At 38.3% G+C, this 16,543-nt stretch overlaps 1 protein-coding gene across 3 annotated transcripts in view; it reads right to left on the minus strand.

The window, feature by feature from the left end:
- clcn2c (chloride channel 2c) overlaps positions 1–16,543 on the minus strand; it is a 456,474-nt gene that overhangs the window by 30,093 nt on the left and 409,838 nt on the right. For 2 of the 3 annotated variants that reach the window (XM_061925436.2, XM_061925435.2), the window contains one exon: positions 1,337–7,617. In XM_061925436.2, the coding sequence (XP_061781420.1) occupies positions 7,423–7,617 (195 nt within the window). In that variant the 3' untranslated portion in view covers positions 1,337–7,422. Of the gene's footprint in view, positions 1–1,336; positions 7,618–16,543 lie in introns of those variants that run through there. The other variant, XM_072911968.1, reaches the window with a different exon arrangement.

Below are 16,543 nucleotides of genomic sequence, written 5' to 3' on the forward strand. Positions count from 1 at the left end.
CATCAGAAACTAGTGAAGGCAGTCAATTTCCCCCGTTACGGATCAGTTTGAGGGTCAAACAGTTGTTAATCGTCTGTTAAAAAAAAGAATTCGGTTAAAAGGCAAGGCAAGGCAACTTTATTTGTATAGCACTTTTCATACACAAGGCAGACTCATGTGGTACAACAAAGTGAAATGAAAGAAAATAAAAGCAAAATTAAGATGCAGACAATAAAAATAAATAAAAACAGTGCGGACGTTAAAAGTTAAAAGATTAAAAGATTTAGCTGAAAGCTAAGGTGAACATAAAAGTTTTTAGTCTAGTTTGAAAAGTAGTCAGAGTTGGGGAAAGTCTGACATCTTCAGGAAGTTTATTCCAGCTATTTGTTGCATAGTGACTGAATGATGCTCTCCCTTGATTTGAGTTTACTCTCGGAACCGCTAACAGATTGGTCTCAGAAAATCTTAGTGATCTAGAGGGCTTATATAGTGGGAGCATATCAGTGATATACTTCGGCCCTAGACTATGTAGTGATTTATATGTGAGCAGGAGGATTTTGAAATAAATTCTCTGATGTACAGGGAGCCAATGTAAGGATTTAAGAATTGGTGTAATGTGCTCACATTTTTTGGTCTTTGTTAGAACTCTAGCAGCAGCGTTCTGAACAAGCTGTAGCTGCCTGACAGTTTTTTTTGGGAAGACCTGCAAGGAGACCATTACAATAGTCTAGCCTACGGGTAATAAAGGAATGTACACATTTTTCTAAGTCTTGAGCTGACATGAGCCCTCTAAGTCTTGTTACATTTTTGAGGTGATAGTAGGCCGATTTTGTTACTGATTTGATGTGACTGTCGAAATGTAAATCACAAAGGAACTTATAGTTAACGCGTTATCATCGCGTTCTTAGACAGCTCTACAATTTATATACCAAATAATATATTACGAGAACCAGGTTAAATCGAAAATCGATTCTGACTCGAATCGTCACCCTAAAATCGGAATCAAATCAGCAAGTGGCCGAAAATTCCAGTCACCCTTCTAAAAAAGGGGGACCGCCAGTCCAAAGGTTCCGTTACCGACCTTTGAGCAAAGTAGAAAAGACAACCACAGTGGCAATGATGAGTTAATTGTAACCTTCTGCGGTTTTTCTTTCATTTGGAATATCTATCAATGTGGCGAGTTTGGATTACAGGAGACATAAAGTGTCTTCTTGGAGTGGTCTTTGACTGGGTGTGTGACTGGACAAAAACCATCAAAGCAACCAACAGTTGATCCTGGGTGTAGCTGGCAGCAGAGAGAGAAGAGACTGGTATGAAGTCAAGTTAGGACAAAGACAGCGAGACAACACTTGCTTGTTAAAAGTATCATTTATTTGTCCCTGATATACAAAACAGTGTTGATTTTTTTTTCATTGTGAAAAATAACTCTCTGGTTTGGCCTTCAGCGTTGCTGCTCTGAAGGCCCTGATTAATGTACGATCTTCACTCAAAAAGCCCTAAATGGTGTATTAAAGGTAACCCTCAACTGTTGTAAGGATCTGTTTTTAAATCAAGGTCCACCTAACCTTAGAAGAAAGTCGATAACAACGATTTGTCCGTTGGGCTTGTGCAACAGTTCCAACTACCATCCATTCAGCAGGATTAATCAGACACATCACTCAACCTAATTTGACTTTCTTTAAACGTTCTTCCACCGTTGAATGTTTCAGTAGTTTTTCATTGGTAATCAAACAGTCTTCCTCCTTATGTTCACATTTTGACATAGCAAAGCTAAGACCACACCTAATAATTGACATAGCAAGGCTAAGACCACACCTAATAATTGATCAAAATAACAGTACCTCAAGAAAAAAAAAAAAAAAAACCTTTGTGAATTTTGCCAAAAAAAGTACTGAAACATTAAACAAGTGGACATTTCATAAGTTTAGAGAAAGTCCTATGAAGTTCACCTGTGAAAGTTAGTGCATTTTAGCAGGGAAGGTTTCCCCGAAGCCGAGCCAAGAGTGCGTTCAAACTAGGGGTGTCCCGATACAACTTTTCACTTCCGATACAATACAGAGTCCTAAGTATTGGCCGATACCGATGTTAGTCTTATACGATTTCAGCACGAATCATACATACTTTTATTATTTTGTAGTGTGAAATGTTTAGAAAAGGTTCGATCCAGATATATTACTCAAACAGAGCACAATGGTAGGTATGAATGATACCAACTTATTTATTATTAACTTATAATTTCTTTAAGTTGAAGTGGGTATTGCAGTACTACATTTTTGGTGGCACCTAGTGGTCACAATAATAATTGATTAACTTAAGCTTGTGATGCAGTACGTTGAATGATGCGGACACGTTATACTTTCTAATACCCTTCTGCCTATCATTATTTAATACTTGTTTATATTGCCAAATGTGCTGTTTTACACTGCAATATTGTTTAATCAAGGACACTTATTATGTATGTCTAGCTTGTGTGCTACTGTGTGCTTAGCTGTTGTGTAGCTGCTAGCTCTTATTAGCCTTTAGCCTACCATGTTTACCTTTTGATGACTTCACTAAAACACAGGAAAAATCAACATTGTGTGTTAACTGGAGGCCAATTAGATGTTAACGGACAGTTAACAAGCTGCAGGACTGCTTGGATCGGCGATTTTAGATGCAAACAATTATACAATACGATGCTTGTTTTTATGCTGATGCGGACTGATATCAATATCGGATTGGGACAACCCAAGTTCATACCTGTACACAATATGGACAGACAACTTGTTTATGAATCAATATTGTTAGACTTCATTAATTAATCTTACTTGAACAATTCTTTGACTTTAAATTGTTTGGAAGTCCGTTTTGGTCCATAAAGGCATCCTTAGATGAGTCTGACGAGTGGGAAAACCCAATCAAACACCTTTGGAATGAACCAGAAGAGAAATGCTGAGTAGGCAAAAGCTGTTATAGCTGCAAAGAGAGGATGGATTTGTCCATATGAAATATTATTAAAAGCAAATCACCTAAAAATCCTAAAAAAAAACAGTGCCTTTATAGTTGTGCCGAATTTGAATGAAATTCAAACTTCTGAAGGAAACCTTCCCGCTCAAAAAGCCAAACATCAACATGTGGGCTCCAATATACATTCATTTTCTGGACACTTTAAAAAAATAAGGTTATCTTTGCACTCGGTCCAAACAGTGTTACAAAGTGAGATGAACGACCGTTATTGCACATTTGATTATTTACATTTGCAGTAGCTATAAGAAAAGAAAGACATGACAAACCCCAACTATGATTATTACACGCTAATAAATATACAACTATCTCAGTTTGCATGGTGAACATGTGTAATGTATATATGGCGGGCCTTACACAACGGAAGGCACCAAGAAAGGTATACTCGTATGTCTTAATCAATCTTTGATTGCTATGTCCAGAGCAGTGGTTCTCAAATGGGGGTACGCGTACCCCTGGGGGTACTTGAAGGTGTGCCAAGGGGTACGTGAGATTTTTTTTAAATATTCTAAAAAATAGCAACAATTCAAAAATCCTTTATAAATATAAATAAAAACCTATCTTTTTTTTTCCAAATAGTTCAAGAAAGACCACTACAAATGAGCAATATTTTGCACTGTTATACAATTTAATAAATCAGAAACTGATGACATAGTGCTGTATTTTAATTCTTTATCTCTTCTTTTCAACCAAAAATGCTTTGCTCTGATTAGGGGGTACTTGAATTAAAAAAATTTCACAGGGAGTACATCACTGAAAAAAGGTTGAGAACCACTGGTCTAGAGTATTGGCACACCTGTGAAGTACCTCTACTGTACGTACATGTGACGTCCACATGGAGTCGATGAAACATCAGTGAGCGGGACTGCATATTTGCAAAGTATAAAAAAAGACAATGTGACAAATAGCAACGATAGAAAACAATATAAAAGAAGCCCCTCGTGGAAAGAATATCGGATTGGTTAAAACATTAAATTATCATTTTATATTACAGTCATGTTGTTACGTAGAAACTGATCCACGAAAACCCCTTAAAAAAATATGGTTGAAAATATCTCTGAATTATTTCATTTTTGTCATGAGTTTGGTTTTTGGTGCATTGCCGTCATTTCGAATATACAGTGGTACCTCGGTATTTTGTCTGTTGCAAAATGAATTTGTCCTGTAGGAAATAACGCCGATCCGATTAATCGCTCAATAACGCTACATTTTATGGACAATAACTATGGTTTGAACTATGCAAAGAAGAATTGATACATCATGAAACACGGGGAGTGATACGGTGTCCCTAGAACACATTGATGTGTGTGTCACTTTAACAAACAAACATGTGACCGACAAAGCTGACGTATCATTTGACTTAAGCGCCAAATTGTATTCATAAGGAAGAACTTCTCTCGAAAGATGTCGGAAGATTGGCGACCCGCGTTTGGCATTGAGTATGATGGCCATCGTTGATCTAAATAGAACTTTGAAAAAGGAATAGATCCAAAGTGTGAGGTAATTTAAGGTACTGTATTTTTCGGATTATAAATCGCAGTTTTTTTCATAGTTTGGCCGGGGGTGCGACTTATACTCAGGAGCGACTTATGTGTGAAATTATTAACACATTACCGTAAAATATCAAATGATATTGTTTAGCTCATTCACGTAAGAGACTAGACGTATAAGATTTCATGGGATTTAGCGATTAGGAGTGACAGATTGTTTGGTAAACGTATAGCATGTTCTATATGTTATAGTTATTTGAATGACTCTTACCATAATATGTTACGTTAACATACCAGGCACGTTCTCAGTTGGTTATTTATGCCTCATATAACGTACACTTATTCAGCCTGTTGTTCACTATTCTTTATTTATTTTGAATTACCTTTCAAATGTCTATTCTTGGTGTTGGCTTTTATCAAATAGATTTCCCCCAAAAATGCGACTTATACTCCAGTGCGACTTATATATGTTTTTTTTCCTTCTTTATTATGCATTTTCAGCCGGTGCGACTTATACTCCGAACAATACGGTACATGTTATTTTTCTTCCTGTTTACCATAGTTTAAGATAAGTTACATTTTATTCGCTAACTATGAATTTTATTGTATGGTCAAACGTACCGTATTTTCCAAACTATAAAAAACTACTTTAGATTTTTTTTACAATGCTTAGCTGCAGCTTATAAAACGGTGCGGTTTATTTATGGATTTTTTTTCGCTAACAGCCATAATGTTTGGAGTTTTCATAAAACACGGACGGACACCGAAAAAGTGTGGTATTGTTTGTGTTATGGCGCCATCTTTTAGACTACATCGCTCACAGCCCGTGTTGCTGGATGAAAACGTATTTTCTGTTTCGTCCTTTGAACCGAAAGCATTTAGCGTTTCTGCTCCAAAGGATTCTCCATTCAAACCTTTAAACTTGTGTAAGTTTTACAACGTAACTAAAACTATTCGTACTTACTCAACCGTCCGAATGTGTGATGTAATCGTAAGGTAATCAAGCTAGCGTTGTTAGCATTAGCTAATATGCCAAAACGTTTATTAGTATTTTTAAGTTAGAATGGCATTATTTTGTATTGTTTCAGTTTGGTAATTTCGCCAAATTGTCCCGGTGGAGTTATTGAGTCTGTTTAGCCGAATGGAGAGCTAGTTTTTGCAGCTAGTGGGTCCATGACGATGATCAGCCATTTTCACTACCGTGTGTTTGGAAACAATTAAGTTATGTAAATAAAAATGTACAAAATATTTAGTGCCGGTATTTATCTGCTTCTTATAGTCCGGTGCGGCTAACACATGTAACAATATTTATTATTTCTAAAAATTTGATGGGTGTGCGCTCAAAAGTCCGGAAATAACTTTTTTAATCCGCCAGATGACACCATTAGGAAACACCAACACAGTAGCAGTGCAGTGTCAATACAGCCAGTGACTTTGCCACACATCATTTACCCATCCCCTTGACATCCATATAAATGAGCCACTTTTGTACTTTGCTACGAGTTCTGTTTTGAATTCAGTGACGTTTCTCACTTTCTTAACAAAAGGGCTGCCACTCACAACTTTCTTTGGCCCTCTGGCTTGGTGGTGGATCATTTTGCAGTTGGACTCAATTAAAACAAGCGCAGAGACTGAGTGGGATTCTTTTGTTTACATGCGAGCAAACGCGCTATTTAATTACGTGGAAGGTTTACGATGACCGAGTGGCCACATTTTGTCCAACAAACTGACATACCACTGTATATTTCATGCTAATCCATGCTGCTGGTGTCACCATACTTACAGTACAACCTGTGCAGAACATCAAAAGCGAAACTGATAATGATGGCGGCTACAAGTGTGTGTATTCACGGCACGGAGCACTGTAGTAACATTTCCGTGGGTGTAGTACAGGTCTATTAAAAAAATACCATATATACATATATATATATATATATATATATATATATATATATATATATATATATAAAATAGGGACATGGAGTTTTGTGGCTCAGAAGCACGGAGGAGAAGGAAGAGAAATCAGTGTTTTTCTTTCCATTAACAGAGCACACCTTGCCCAACCTCAAGCATTATGGTAGACATGAATTATTAAATACACAGTACTTATTATCTGTCATGTCAGGCTCACTGCTGACTGAATCCATGCATTAAAACAACGAGGGCTCCGATTTCCTCCACCGTTGCAAAAGCTAATAATTGAGTGGCTAAACAAGGTTCATTTTTAAAATCGACCATCTTTCCATTGATTTCTTGTAGTGTTTCTACCCTTTGTACGGCAGTAATGAAGCGGATTCCGCTCCCTTTTCGTGCACGTTTGATCATCTCTTATACTATCCAGTGTCTCTAAAGCAAAGGTGAAGAAAGGTGCATTGATTTGGAGGCAAATTCATTCATTGAATCTTTGCTTACTTCCGTCCATTGCTGTCCGTCTGATCAGTCAGATCTATATTTAGATAGGCCATAAACTTAGGGCCATGTTTCTGTGCATTAAGGGATGCATTATTCAAATAGTTACAGGCTATGTTGGGCATGTCTGCTTGCCTGGTCCATACTCTAAAAGGGGGAGGACACCAAAGAGTCTTTCCAGTGCAAAACAAAACAGTGCTTAATCAGCATACACGCACATTTACAGTACACCAGACTGCTACTCTCAGATCAGACTAACTAAGTAATATCTGCTAAAGAAAATCCCTTTTTGTTTGTTTTAGAAATTCACCACTTGTTGGTTCCCAGGTGCTAATAGAGAGCAGGACACAGGCTGAGATGCGTTTGGCTCCCCTGAGGAGTGTCTTGCACAAAATGACTGCGAGGAGAAGACGAGGCTGACGGTGCAGTCGAAATCTTTCCACAATGAAATATTGATTCGTAGCCCTGAGGAATTTTGCATGTTTTTTTTTTTTTTTTGACTGAAGAGACTGTAAGACCTGGTCATGTCCTATTTTGTACCTCACTGGGACTTCTCGTCGCACTCTGACGGGGCGTGTTCGCGGGGCAGCGAGGCGCTCTTCTGGCGACTCCACAGCTTGTGTAGCTCGGTGGCGTCGGTCTCGCTGCTGCTGGTGCCGCTGTCCCGGAAACTGGCCAGAGGTGGACGCACCTTCACGCCTTTCACCGTCACGGAGCCCTCAATGGCTTTACGAAGCTGGATGGACAGAAAACAGACTTTCACTATACTGTGTACGAGTGTTGTAACGATACCAATATTTTGGTACCGGTACTAAAATTATTTCGATACTTTTCTAAATAAAGGGGACCATAAAAAAATTGCATTATTGGCTTTATTTTAACAAAAAATCTTAGGGTACATTAAACATATGTTTCTTATTGCAATTTAGTCCTTAAATAGTATAGTGAACATACAAGACAACTTGTCTTTTGGTAGTAAGTAAACAAACAAAGGCTCCTAATTAGTCTGCTGACGTATGCAGTAACATATTGTGTCATTTATCATTCTATTATTTTGTTAACATTATTAAAGACAAGTGGTAGAAAATGAATTATTAATCGACTTGTTCATTTACTGTTAATATCTGCTTACTTTCTCTTTTAACATGTTCTGTCTGCACTTCTGTTCAAATGTAATAATCACTTATTCTTCTGTAGTTTGATACTTTACTTAGTTTTGGATGATACCACACATTTGGTTATCAATCTGATACCAAGTAGTTACAGGCAGAGGTGGGACCAAGTCATTGTTTTGCAAGTCACAAGTAAGTCTCAAGTCTTTGCCCTCAAGTCCGAGTCAAGTCCCGAGTCAAGACAGGCAAGCCCCGAGTCAAGTCCAAAGTCAAGACTGGAAAGTCTCAAGTCAAGTCCTAAGTCCTGCATTTTGAGTTTCGAGTCCTTTCAAGTCCTTTTAACCACAGACTAATATATTAACACAGATTGTGTATGCTTTTCAAACGCTGTATTTATTTATTAAAACAAGTGCATTTTAAATTGCAGGAAAGAAAATTGTGCTGACATTGCACTTCATAATAGCACTATTAACCAGTCATTTTAAACATTAACTCATTCCTTTACAGAACAAACACATTGAAAAATAAAGTGCAAATGTACTTATTTGTACAAAAGTGTTAACATTGAAAAAACATGACATATACGTGAACATAACAAAAAAGTTGTACTTTTTATATGTCAGGGCCCTATGCTGCATTGCATTTGCAAAAGACCAAATTAGCCAAGAGTCTGTCAGTCATTTGTGCACGATGGGGGCGTAGTATGATGCCACCATGGCTGAAAACTCGCTCCACTGGAGCACTGGAGGCAGGCACTGCCAAGACTCTCATGGCCACTCGGAACAGTGAAGGAAGAGTCTTCATGTTCAATGCCCAGAACAAAAGGGGGGAGAGAGTTTTTTGGGGTTGGTGCACTACTTGTAAGTGTATCTTGTGTTTTTTATGTTGATTTAATTAAAAAAAGAAAAAAAAAATATATATATATTTCTTGTGCGGCCCGATACCAATCGATCCACGGACCAGTAGCGGGCCGCGGCCCGGTGGTTGGGGACCACTGAGGTAAACAACCAACAGTATGTCAGAAAGCTAGCTAAAACGGTACACATATTCATAATATAGTATACATTTTAACTGACCTTTATTTTACCATATTTGTCTTTTTTTAGGTGGCTAAAATACGCGGTGCTGCTGACTGCCGTCTAACGTTACGTGTGATATATTGACTAACCCTGCTTAAAAAAATCACTGAACAAAAAGTATGAATAAGGTAGTGAACTGCAACAGATTCCCGTGTTTGCAATAACGTTATAACGTTAGCAGTGAGTTTACAGCCTCACTGATTTAACTACACAGCAAATAAAAGTCACGTTACTTAGCCAATAAACGTTATCTTACATTCAAAACTTACCGTTCTTTGTGCAACTTCAAATGCCGGACTAAGTTGGAAGTTGTTTCCTCTCCATCAGTAATTTTCGAACCGCATGTGTTGCATACTGCAAACCGTTTTGTGTTGACCACCTCGTAATTTTTATACCCAAACGAAATTATTTTAGGTATCATTTTTTGTTCACTGGCGTGTGGTTTGGACATGTCTTCTTCGTTGGTTGTCCTGCAATTTGATTGGATGAATGCTGTGTGATGAAAACAAAGTAGATCTAATTTGATTGGCTGTTGTACTGACAGCACACCAGCTGACACACGCAACGCTGATAGACAAGTACACAATGAAAAATACGGAGCGCTCCCGAATAACTTTTTCATCTTTGGGTTTTGGGGAAAGTAGCAAGTCATGTCAAGTCATGTCAAGTCAAAAGGCTCAAGTCCAAGTGAAGTCACAAGTCATTGATGTTAAAGTCTAAGTCGAGTTGCAAGTCTTTTTACATTTTGTCAAGTCGAGTCTAAAGTCATCAAATTCATGACTCGAGTCTGACTCGAGTCCAAGTCATGTGACTCGAGTCCACACCTCTGGTTGCAGGATCATACATTGGTCATATTCAAAGTCCTCATGTGTCCAGGGACATATTTCCCGAGTTTATAATCATAATATACATTTCAAAAAAACGAAAGAAGATGTTGTGATACCAAAAAATATCGATGCAATCACAGTAGTATCGACTAGATACGTGCCTGTAATTGGTATCATTACAGTGGATGTCAGGTGTGGATCCACCCATGGTGTTTGTTTACATTTTGACGGCCTGTAGTGAAGCATGTTTAGCTATTCCTCGTCCTGCAGGGATGATACTTGTAAGAAACATACTTTATTTGTCGCCATGGAGACCAGGATTAGTGATTTAGAAGTCGTTACAGGATCATACATTGGTCATATTCAAAGTCCTCATGTGTCCAGGGACATATTTCTTGAGTTTATAAACATAATATACATTTTAAAAAAATGAAAGAAGATGTTGTGATGCCAAAAAATATTATTAAATTATTATTATTATTATTATTCCCAGTGTTATAACTTCACCTTTATCGTTAGTTTTTGAGCCAAAATGCATCCGTTCTCCCTTTTCTGTCTACACACTGTGTCTGATTGTAAGACCCTACTATGTACTAGGGTTGCACGGTACACCGGAATGAATTCAAAATGGTACTACACTGCCAAAAAAAAAACCTACGTTTTTTATCACACAGAGTGGAGGAGCAAGTTGAGTGTGTCAGCGCATACACTCAGCAGAGCACACAAGGAAAAAATCTCAAGGAGAGGAAAAATGGCAAATAAAGGCGCAATATGGAGGTATTTGGGCTTCGAAACTATCGATCAAGATGACGTTTTAAAACACAGAGGCGTCACGCTGCAAGCAATGCTTAAAAAAATGCCTCCCCAAAGTTGGCATGATTAAAGTGTTACCATCTTTTATTCAAACTTAGCTAAACAATTAAATAACAAGTGTAACAATGACGAGGACGAGGAGGCATGGTGATGCGCGCATTGTTCTTCCGACGGTGACAGCAGGAACTCCGGAGACAGGGCGCAGGTAAGACAACGATTTATTTGCATAAATCCTACAAAAAATACAAAAACGAACAAAACGAGCAAACACAAGGAGAGCGAGAGCGTGCCGACTGCAAACGGGAAGCTAACGGGATAGCTCACCAGGAAACCCTAAGACAAGACTTAGCGTACAAAAAAGCCCAGGGAACCAACGTGATAAATGCATGAGAGCAAACAAAAGCACCAGACTGATTGACGGGGAAAAGGCAGGACTAAATAGCTCTCTGATTAGTGCCCGGGAACAGGTGAGAGCCCCGAACACTAATCAGAGGCAGGTGAAAACAATGAATAGCCATAGCAACCAAGGAGACACAAAACCGGGGTGCTGAAACAGAACTTAAACAAGTGAATCAAAACGTAGATAAACTATGATCCGGGCAGCGGACCATAACAACAAGCTGGGCTGGGCGATATACTCGATATATCGCAGGTTTGTCTCTGTGCGGTATAGAAAATGACTTTATTGTGATATTCGAATATACGTTCTCACGCAATTGCTTTTAGCTGCGGGGCATTAAACTGCATGCGTTTCTCACTCTTTCCTGTCTCTCCTTCTTACAGAGGCTTTAAAGGCCTACTGAAACCCACTACTACCGACCACGCAGTCTGATAGTTTATACATCAATGATGAAATCTTAACATTGCAACACATGCCAATACGGCCGGGTTAGCTTACTAAAGTGCAATTTTAAATTTTGCGCGAAATATCCTGCTGAAAATGTCTCGGTATGATGACGTCAGCGCGTGACGTCACGGATTGTGGAGGACATTTTGGGACAGCATGGTGGCCAGCTATTAAGTCGTCTGTTTTCATCGCAAAATTCCACAGTATTCTGGATATCTGTGTTGGTGAATCTTTTGCAATTTGTTCAATGAACAATGGAGACAGCAAAGAAGAAAGCTGTAGGTGGGAAGCGGTGTATTGCGGCAGGTGTTGTGCTGGATAACGCACCCCCGCCGTAGAATGCACCCTTTGACTGGTGTGCCGGATAACACAGCCGGTGTTTCATTGTTTACATTCCCAGAAGATGACAGTCAAGCTTTACCATTGGCCTGTGGAGAACTGGGACAACAGAGACTCTTACAAAGAGGACTTTGAATTGGATACACAGAAGCGGTACCGTGAGTACGCTTCCAAACATTTGATCGCTTGCCCGTACGTGCGTGCCGCTATGTGCATGTCACATACGTAACTTTGGGGACTTTGCGGAAATATATGTGCTGTATGAACTTTGGGGAGGTGAACGGTACTTTGGGCTGTGGGATTGAGTGTGTTGTGCAGGTGTTTGAGTTGTATTGGCGCGTTATATGGACAGGAGGGGGGAGGTGTTTGTTATGCGGGATTAATTTGTGGCATATTAAATATAAGCCTGGTTGTGTTGTGGCTAATAGAGTATATATATGTCTTGTGTTTATTTACTGTTTTAGTCATTCCCAGCTGAATATCAGGTCCCACCCGCCTCTCACAGCATCTTCCCTATCTGAATCGCTCCCACTGCCCTCTAGTCCTTTACTCTCACTTTCCTCATCCACAAATCTTTCATACTCGCTCAAATTAATGGGGAAATTGTCGCTTTCTCGGTCCGAATCGCTCTCGCTGCTGGTGGTCATGATTGTAAACAATGTGCGGATGTGAGGAGCTCCACAACCTGTGACGTCACGCTACGCGTCTGCTACTTCCGGTACAGGCAAGGCTTTTTTATCAGCGACCAAATGTTGCGAACTTTATCGTCGATGTTCTCTACTAAATCCTTTCAGCAAAAATATGGCAATATCGCGAAATGATCAAGTATGACACATAGAATGGACCTGCTATCCCCGTTTAAATAAGAAAATCGCATTTCAGTAGGCCTTTAAAACAAGCCCACTTTCTTACATACGTCACATGAGCAACGTCACACGCTCCCGGTACTATAGAGAGAGGTAGTGACATGCTAACGTTAGCTGTGATGCTAACAGCTAACGGTGGGGTTTGAGTGGTAATACGAGAGAAAGAAAGTGCGAATCTGGTATTAAATGGAGGAATAATTCATTCCCAAGAAAAACAGCACGGGTCCATCGTCTGACGGTGGTTTGGCTTCAAGCGGGAATATGTCTTTACATCTCCGTTCGGTGACACACCAACTAAATGCCGAAACAACTATTTCCACATCAACACCGTAGGACATATACTATTTGATATGCAGCTCATTTTTATGTGACACTTATTGAAATATCTTGTGTGTCATCATGCACAAAAGTGCACTAATAGCTTGTTTTAAAATGTCTCTGACAATCTTGCACTTTCTGTTTTGAAATGACATGAATGTTTGTGCCACTGCTTAATAACTGTTTAATAAATACAGTTTTGCTAAATTGACTTGGTTGTGATTTCCCTCTCTGCATGAAAGTTTAAAATGAGCATATATTAATGCAGTATGAACAAGAATTTTTTAATGTAGACACATAGAATTATCATACTGCTGTGATTATATGCATCAAGTGTTCATTCAAGGCTAAGGCAAAATATCGAGATATATATCGTGTATTGTGACATGGCCTAAAAATATCGAGATATTAATGAAAGGCCATATCGCCCAGCCCTAACAATAAGCAGTCAGATTGACAGGTAATAAAGTTAACCAGCTTCCCTGCTGTGCACATACAGTCACATAGAAGCGCATAGAACTGCTTTGCTTGATGCCAAATATTAGCGGAGTCCAAACCGCCCGTGTAACGTAAACTAATGCATATGGAAATTCCTACAATTTGTGTTTTGTCTTTAACAATGTGTGTTTTACCTGCTACATGTCTTATCTGTGTACAGTACTTTTGATTTTAGTATTATTGTATTTTTCTTAAAGCACAGACCAAGAGTGGTAACCATAAATCATTATGTCAATAAAGCTTTCTATTATATTCTAACCTAATCCTAGATTATGGCAGACTTTATGTAATATACAATTGTAAATTGCTCTCTGATTAGCGCCTTGTTATTTAATTGAAAATGCCTTTTAATTTTTATTTTAATCTTCTAAAATTGTTGTTTGAGTGCAATAAAAACCATATGTTATAAATATCGTAGGATTTGTTGTTAAAATGAAGCCAAAAATAATTTTTTTTGTGATCAACTTTATTTTGAAAAGTATCGAAAAGTACCTGTACCGGTACCAAAATATTGGCATTGGGGCAACCCTACTGTGTAAACTTAACATTTTTCCCCGAACTATAAAGTGCACCCACTAAATTTTAGAAGGACAAATATTTTTCCATTTATTTCCACATATATATTCATTGTGAAAAGAGTTATTTACACAGAAAGATTTGGTAAATGTTTATTTACATATCTTCACCGTTTTCAAACGGTGTCTGTAACGTGGCAGTTAAACGGCCTATCAAACAAAACAGCATTATCGTCATGGACCAACTACTTGTCAAAGCTCGTTTTCCAATCAGCTAAACAGACTCAATAACTCCACTGTGACATTTTGGTGCATTTACAAAACTAAAACAATACAAACAAAAATGCCATTCTAAGTTAATAATACTAACACAGACACTCGTAAACGTGTTAGCATGTTAGCTAATGTTAACGGCGCTAGCTTGATTACATTACGATTGCAGGTACAAATATGCATGAAAAGACCCCTACAGACATCACACATGGGACGGTTTAGTAAGTATGAATAGTTTTAGTTATATTGTAAAACTTACAAACGTTACTTGGAGTGATGAATGAAGAATCCATATGAGTTGAAACGCTATGGACAACTAAAAGATGGAATGGTATGTGTATATCCACGTGTTGCAAGCACTAAACAGAAGTAAATACTGTAGGCGTTCATCCCGCAGCATATGCAGCGAGCAAACTTGTCCAAAACATGGTGCCATTGCTCAAATAATAACACTTTTTCAATGTCTGTTGAATTCTAAACATCATGGTCGTTAGTGGAAATAAAATTCCATAAATTAGACGCACCGTTTTACAAGTCGCAGGGCTCAAAGTGATGGAAAAAAGTACATGGCTAATAGTCCGGAATTTACGGTATACAGAATTATGCCACACATTTACAGGCGTGCTTAAAATTGTTGGTCACTGAAAATTGTACAACTGTGAATGAAATCCCTCAAAACTGACAAAAGTAACAATTGGAAAAATAAAATACTGGAATATGCCAAACTGCATACTGACAACCTGGAGCTTTTTGACACAGAAATAAAGCATAGAGACAAAAGAATATGGAGGAGACTGTCTTATGTTCCAAAGGACTGTTTTTGATTAAACATTTTCATAATCAAATCTGATTTGTTAGAGTTTGGCCAATGTGCTTGTCACTGCCTGATCTGTCAGCCACTTCCGATCCCTACTTGATGGCAGTTTTTCTAAAATGTAGTTTTTTTACTATATTTGTTTTAACCTAATCATAATAAGATAATCAAAACCCCCACTTTAATAGAATCCATGCACATTTGTCACAATCTCATATGACAGTTTGGGATTTGTTCTGTATTTCCCTGTGTTTGGTAGTATTCCTATGAGGTGGCGACTTGTCCAAGGTGTAATCCGCCTTCCGCCAGAATGCAGCAGAGATGGGCTCCAGCACCCCCCGCAACCCCGTAAGGGACAAGCGGTAGAAAATGGATGGATGTTATTATTCCCTGTCCTGGTGCTCTTGTTTTAGCAGTACGTCCTGTTCGACTCCTTGTTTATTTATTATTTAGTTTATTGCCAACGCACCTGCTTTCTATTGGTTAATCATAATTGAAGTACTTCATGTTTGGAAAATTATTTCATTATTCAAACAATTTGAATGCACATGCGTCATTATTTTTGTTATCATTTTTTATGACTTAAGTCATAATAAGCAGGACGTTGCCGTTTTACGCACATGTACTGGCGAATCGGGCAACTCAGGAAATTGTTAGGTGGATGAGCATTTTGAAACAACACACTGCAAAAACTGAAATCTAAGTAAGATTAAATATCTCAAATATGGGTGATATTTGCTTATTTTCTGTCTAATAAGATAATTCTTCTCACTAAGCAGATTTTATGTTAGAGTGCTTTACTTCTTTTAAGGGTTTTGGTCCTAAATGATCTCAGTAAGATATTACAGCTTGTTGCTGAGATTTGATGACCTATATTGAGTAAAACATGCTTGAAACTAGAATATCAACTGTTGCAAAGCTGTGTCATCAACACTCACAAGTATAAAACTACTTTTTCTTACTTCAAGCAAGAAAAAAAAAATCATGATGCCGAGCGCATATCATTATGTCAAGATAATGGCCCTAGTATTGACTTAATTTGAGAATATTTTTCAACATATTGAGCAAAAAGGTCAAATTTTTTTTTTTCTACCAAGAAAAGTGCACTTGTTATTAGTGAGAATATACTTATTTTAAGGTATTTTTGGGTTCATTGAGGTTAGCTAATTTTACTTGTTTTGGAAAGTCTTGACAAGCCGAATTTTCTTGTTCTATTGCAGTGGTTCTTAACCTGGGTTCGATCAAACCCTAGGGGTTCGGTGAGTCGGGCACAGGGGTTCGGCGGAGGTCAAAACACACCCGACTCATCGTGTAAATAAAAACTTCTCCTTAACGGCGTATTACGGATACGGCAACAGCAG

This window comes from Nerophis lumbriciformis, linkage group LG30, assembly GCF_033978685.3.
Source record: "Nerophis lumbriciformis linkage group LG30, RoL_Nlum_v2.1, whole genome shotgun sequence".
Lineage (NCBI taxonomy): Eukaryota > Metazoa > Chordata > Actinopteri > Syngnathiformes > Syngnathidae > Nerophis > Nerophis lumbriciformis.